Source organism: Brassica oleracea, chromosome C3 (assembly GCF_000695525.1).
Source record: "Brassica oleracea var. oleracea cultivar TO1000 chromosome C3, BOL, whole genome shotgun sequence".
Classification (NCBI taxonomy): Eukaryota; Viridiplantae; Streptophyta; class Magnoliopsida; order Brassicales; family Brassicaceae; genus Brassica; species Brassica oleracea.
Genome location: NC_027750.1, coordinates 6350391 through 6356424, shown reverse-complemented (window position 1 = coordinate 6356424; position 6034 = coordinate 6350391). Strand labels below are relative to the sequence as shown.

Genomic DNA, 6034 nt, shown 5'->3' with positions numbered 1-6034 from the left:
CAATAACTATAATGTCATAAATGCAATGGTGTACGGCTTATATATGATTTACCTTCGATGCTAGATACAGAACACCCACCATCCGCCATACCCTTTCCTCCCTCACCATATCGGATGCAGCTCATGCCTCTGTGTGTAAAATTCGCTGCCTCAAGTTCCCTTGTTCGGTAGCCTTTTTTACTCCTCAACAAGGAGACAGACAAAGAGATAGGGTTCGTACGTTTTTGTATTAAATAATTAATAGTTGCCCTGTTTTTAATTAATAAATTAAAGTAAAACACATGTTTTCCAAAGTCACCAGTCATTAATGGCCATTCGTCCACCTTGGAGCCGTTGTTATCCGCGAGAAATCATCACATATAAGACCTTCAAGTTTTGGGGTCAAATAGCCCAAAAACGAAGCCCAATACCATGTTTCCTTCTGAAATTAAAATAATATAATATTCAATTTGTCTCTTACACGCACATCCGGCGCGCGTGTGTCGGTATTCCAGAGGCAAGTTTTTCTGGGCAAAAGACAGTCTAGTCCCACGAATTTCAGCTCAAGATTGTGGGGTAAAATGGTTTAAACTGTTCACTTTTTCTTCTCTCTCCTAATAGGTTGTCCAACAAACTAATTAAAACATTGGCTTGCCCAGATTTCTAATTCAAACTTAAAAGTTGACCAATATTCTAATTTTCCCTTTTATTTTTTTCGGTTTGGTTATTAACTTCAAACAGCCCGAAGGTGTGAGAGACAGAATCCGAGTTAAAGTCAGACACGAAAGAAATCTTGCCGGAGCGAACTGTCTGAAACACTTTCAATCGAAGAAAGGAAGGGATGTCGAGGGGATCTCGGCTCCTAAGGGCACCTAGCCTCCTACTCCGTCACGCTTATCACAACACTCACCCAAAGCCCCCATCTTTCTCCTACCGTCTCCGCTCCGATTACCTCCTCCATCACCATGGCTTCTCCAGCTTCACCAGACGTAGCTCAATCAACGCCTTCCTCTCCGATCCCTCCCCGTCCCAATCTCAATCCCCAATTCGCTTCGTTCAACGGAGCTCCATGGTTAACAACGGCCGTCTCCTCTTCTCAACTTCCCCTCCCAAACCCGACAAAGAAACCGACAAGCCCAAGCAAATCAAGACGGTGGCGAATTCGGACATGGCTGACATGAAGATCCTCCGCACGCTTGCTGGCTACTTGTGGATGAGAGACAACCCTGAGTTCCGCTTCAGGGTCATCACCGCCTTGGGGTTTCTAGTGGGAGCTAAGGTCTTGAATGTTCAGGTTCCTTTCCTCTTCAAACTGGCTGTTGATTGGCTCGGTTCCGAAACTGGAAGTGGTGCCTCTATGTCGGCCTTTGTGGCTGCGAACCCTTCTCTTGTTGCTGCTTTTGCTACTCCTTCTGCTGTCCTCATTGGATACGGCATTGCTCGGACGGGGGCTTCTGCTTTTAACGGTAAAACTCATCTGAGTTTGAAGTCAGTTACTGATAAAAAGAATGCACCTTTTAACTCTTGTTATCATTGCAGAACTTCGTACTGCTGTGTTCTCCAAAGTAGCTCTCCGCACAATACGTTCTGTTTCTAGAAAGGTATGATCTTGTTTCTCTTAACAGCCTTGTTAATGCGTTCTTTGTTGTACCAATCCTTGTCACTTGTTGACTGTGCAGGTGTTCTCACATTTACATGATCTTGACCTTCGTTACCACCTGAGGTAACTGTCTCTCATCTCCTACTCTTGTGAGTAACAGTCTGTTTCATCTCATTCATAACTTTCTTACTTTGTTGCTCTTGTGCAGTCGAGAAACAGGTGGTTTGAATAGGATTATTGATCGTGGTAGCCGTGCAATTAACTTTATCCTCTCAGCTATGGTTTTCAATGTTGTTCCTACCATTTTGGAGGTAAAAGCTTATCACACCGCTTGGTGCTTTATTTTTGATCATCGTTTTGACTAATTTGAAATCGGTTTAATAGTGTGGATTGCTACTCCTTTGTCTCTCTAAAAACATTCGACGTAATTAATATATATCTTCCAGATAGCTATGGTATCAGGTATACTAGCGTACAAGTTCGGAGCTGCTTTTGCCTGGATTACTTCTCTTTCTGTTGGAGCATATATCGCTTTCACCTTAGCTGTCACACAGGTACTGTGCATTCTTCAGCATATTCCTATGATGCAAGACTTGCGTTTTGTCACATTCATCCAGCACTGACTGTAATAATATGCTTAAGACACTTGAACTTGTTATTAAGCTTCTCTGATCTTAATTTTTTTGGCTGAAAAAATCATTCGAGCTGTGATAAATGGGAGATTCTTGTAAAAGGATGATTGTCTCATAATATTCTATTCATTTCATTTATTTTATCCAGTGGCGAACCAAGTTTAGAAAGGCTATGAACAAAGCTGATAATGATGCTAGCACGAGGGCCATTGATTCTCTGATAAATTATGAGGTAACTTTTCTTTCTTTTAAAATATTTTTTTCCTTGAATAACAGTTTTGACAGAACCTCTGTTTCGTTTCAGACGGTTAAGTATTTTAACAATGAAGGTTATGAGGCTGAAAAGTATGACCAGTTCTTGAAAAGTAAGTAACTTTACTAACTGTCCTAGCATGTGATAAACAAATTTACCTTAATTTCCACACAATCATGTTTTATAGAGCGTTCTTTGCACTAGCAAGAAAACATATTGATGCCTTATCATAATATACCATTGATCAGTCCATTTACCTTGTGATGATTCTGCTGCTTATATCAGGATATGAAGATGCTGCCCTGCAAACTCAAAGAAGTCTTGCTTTCTTAAACTTTGGGCAAAGTATCATATTTAGTACTGCTCTGTCAACAGCAATGGTGTTGTGCTCTCAGGGTATCATGAATGGCCAGATGACAGTCGGTGACTTGGTCAGTGCCTCCTTTGGTTTTTCCTCTCCATTGACACTTTATGTTTCTGTTAAGTTCCTTCTGCATTGTTTCGACGCAATTTGTCTTCTAATAAGTTTTTTTTTCATGTTTGGGGGGTCGCAGGTTATGGTGAATGGACTTCTCTTTCAGTTGTCCCTTCCTCTAAACTTCTTGGGTAGTGTTTACCGTGAAACCATTCAGAGCCTTATAGACATGAAATCAATGTTCCAGTTGTTAGAGGTATATAAAGATGTTATAAGTGTTATTTTAACTAACCTCTACGTTTTGTTAAGTAGCACCTTTTTTTATGATAATGCCTTAGCCAAGAATTGATATTCAGATGCCTGCTGTTTAGTATGGACTCCTGGCATTTTGAATTTGATAATTTGGTATTATTCTCTTACTGCTCAGGAAAAATCTGACATCAGGAATATAGATGACGCAAAGCCTCTTGTTCTGAAAGGTGGAAACATTGAGTTTGAAAATGTACACTTCAGGTAGGTGTTGATTTTAGTGGAATATTAGTGTCATATTAATCGTGAATGCCATGCTATCTCCAGCTTGTGTTACCACTAGCTCTATTTTGCTCATGGACACAACGACTATGCTAGTTACCGAAAAATCAAACACACATGAACAAAACACCAACCAAGATAGGAACAACTTCTACAATAAGACTTGTAGAGTTTAGGATACATTGCATGATTTGGATATCCGCTTCATGTTATGGTGAACACTCATGTCTATTGCCACATGATCATTATCTTCTCTACAATTACAGTTATCTTCCAGAGAGGAAAATTTTGGATGGAATTTCATTTGTCGTACCGGCAGGAAAGAGTGTGGCAATCGTTGGTACTAGCGGGAGCGGTAATACCTAAAGCTTCTTTGTTTCAGCATCTACATTAAAGTTTATTATTTTTGTTTACCGTTGCAAATCTTATGCTTTGTTTTGTGGCAGGCAAGTCAACAATTCTTAGAATGCTTTTTAGATTCTTCGACACAGATTCCGGAAGTGTAAGCATCTTTTTCATTTGTGTTGTGAACTATTGAACCTCGTTTGGAAGCATTGTTAAAAGCTTGGTGTCTAGATAAATTATTATGTCATATTGGTTATAACAGGTAAGGATTGACGGGCAAGATATAAAGGAAGTGAGACTAGATAGTCTTCGAAGCTCTATAGGAGTTGTGCCTCAAGATACTGTAAGTTGGTGGTGTTACCATATTTTCTGTTTATAATTATATATACAACACATTGACCTCTACTGTGTATCGTCAGGTGCTCTTCAATGATACAATATTTCACAATATACATTATGGACGTCTTTCAGCTACAGAACAAGAGGTACCTGACCATCTTATACACAGTGCAGTCGTTAAGCTAGTTATCTATGATTCTTATATCTAACACAATACTTCAATCTAGGTGTATGATGCTGCTCGTCGTGCTGCAATTCATGACACCATCAGTAATTTCCCTGATAAATATTCCACCATTGTTGGAGAAAGAGGGCTCAAGGTCAGTGTTTTTAATGTTATATTTGAATTGTTTTGAATATATTGATGGGGTTCGTGATGACGATAGTATTGTGATGTTGTGTGCAGTTGAGTGGTGGAGAGAAACAAAGAGTGGCACTTGCTCGGGCATTCCTGAAATCCCCTGCGATTCTGTAAGTAATCAAACATTGACTGTGCTTATGTGACTAAGTAGGCGTTGAGAGTCCTCACATACATGAGAAAATTTGAGATGAGTTGGTGTAAATTTGGCATAGGTTGTGTGACGAGGCAACAAGTGCACTGGACAGCACAACAGAGGCAGAGATACTTAACGCATTGAAGGCACTGGCGAGTAACAGGACATCCATCTTCATTGCCCACAGGCTGACCACAGCGATGCAATGTGATGAGATAGTAGTGCTGGAAAACGGGAAGGTGGTTGAGCAGGGTCCACACGAGGTGCTGTTGGGGAAGGCAGGAAGATACGCGCAGCTATGGACACAACAGAACAGCACTGTGGATATGATTGATGCGGCTATCAAGTTGGAAGAGTGAATCCCAGAGGCAAAAGAGAGTGTATAATCGGATATTTATATCTCATTGATTCTTTTACTCTTTGAATGAATGTAGTTAATACGTTTCCCCAAAAAGACAAAACAAAGAAATATAATAATGTTGAATGACAAGTTTTGTATGGATGATGGTGAGAATTAACGAAAGCAAATCAAAGGCTATTATGTTTTACCCTCAGTTTTGGTTTCTACAAGGTTTTGTTTTGTCCTTTGAACTGTGTAAACTGCCAGGTTTCTTCACTTGGCCTCTGTTAGCGCAATCTTGGGTTGATTTGGCAAAATGTTTTTCAAAGGCGTTTGTTTTGTTCTAGAAACATCTCACTACTCTGCACTACCAACTCCCTCGAGGGTCTCAACACCTCTTTTAGCTTTCAGGTCTCATAGCTACCAGCTGTGACTTGTGTCTAGTTTAGTCATCAAACGTTTCATCTTTTACTTTTCTCCACCAAATATGCAACTGTTAATTCATTGGCTGTACTTCAGGTAAAAATCAGTACACCACAAACTACCAACATTTTAACTAATCGATAGGATTTTTGCATCTATATTGTTAAAAAAGAAGTACCCATTAAAAAATACCGATAAGTTTTCTAACTTATTTACACTTTCATGCCACTGAGAATTAAATTAAATTAAACAACTTATTTTAATGTTTGTCTTTTCCAGTTAAATTAATGAGTTTTCCTGAATCAAATTTAAACTTAATGTCATGAAATGAACCTACCTATTTTAATGTTTGTCTTTCCCAGTTAAATTAATGAGTTTTCCTTAATGAAATTTAAACTTAATGTCATTAAATGAACCTAAAAATACATCATATTTAACGTAGCTTATTACGAGTACGACCCAATAATGAACTTGAATTTTATTTTTACGAAAACGTGAATCACTTGACTTATGCAATATTTAAAATATATTTACTACAATATAACAAATGCATATAACCTACCTATACTTTAGTTTGAAATGATCATGCTCAAGTTTTGTATAGTCAACTTACATCATGCATCGATTGATGTACAATAGTCAAACCACCTATAGTTTTCTTTTTCTTTATAGGATGTATCAAC

At 38.7% G+C, this 6034-nt stretch overlaps 1 protein-coding gene across 1 annotated transcript; it reads left to right on the top strand.

The window, feature by feature from the left end:
• The first annotated feature begins 716 nt into the window (after positions 1 to 716).
• LOC106336428 (ABC transporter B family member 25, mitochondrial) lies at positions 717 to 5136 on the top strand. The gene is made up of 17 exons (XM_013775262.1): positions 717 to 1445; positions 1519 to 1580; positions 1659 to 1702; positions 1788 to 1890; positions 2026 to 2133; positions 2360 to 2443; positions 2516 to 2576; positions 2750 to 2895; positions 3019 to 3135; positions 3307 to 3392; positions 3677 to 3765; positions 3857 to 3912; positions 4018 to 4098; positions 4175 to 4240; positions 4322 to 4414; positions 4501 to 4565; positions 4668 to 5136. The coding sequence occupies exons 1-17, from the start codon at positions 821 to 823 to the stop codon at positions 4945 to 4947; spliced, it is 2166 nt and encodes a 721-aa protein (XP_013630716.1). The 5' UTR covers positions 717 to 820; the 3' UTR covers positions 4948 to 5136.
• The last annotated feature ends 898 nt before the right edge of the window (positions 5137 to 6034 follow it).

Excerpts from the sequence above, each read along its gene's own strand:
- LOC106336428 (XM_013775262.1), top strand. The coding sequence starts at position 821 with ATGTCGAGGGGATCTCGGCTCCTAAGGGCACCTAGCCTCCTACTCCGT. Across the intron at positions 3,913-4,017 it reads TCGACACAGATTCCGGAAGT|GTAAGGATTGACGGGCAAGA; the intron begins GTAAGCATCTTT and ends TGGTTATAACAG. Across the intron at positions 4,099-4,174 it reads GAGTTGTGCCTCAAGATACT|GTGCTCTTCAATGATACAAT; the intron begins GTAAGTTGGTGG and ends GTGTATCGTCAG.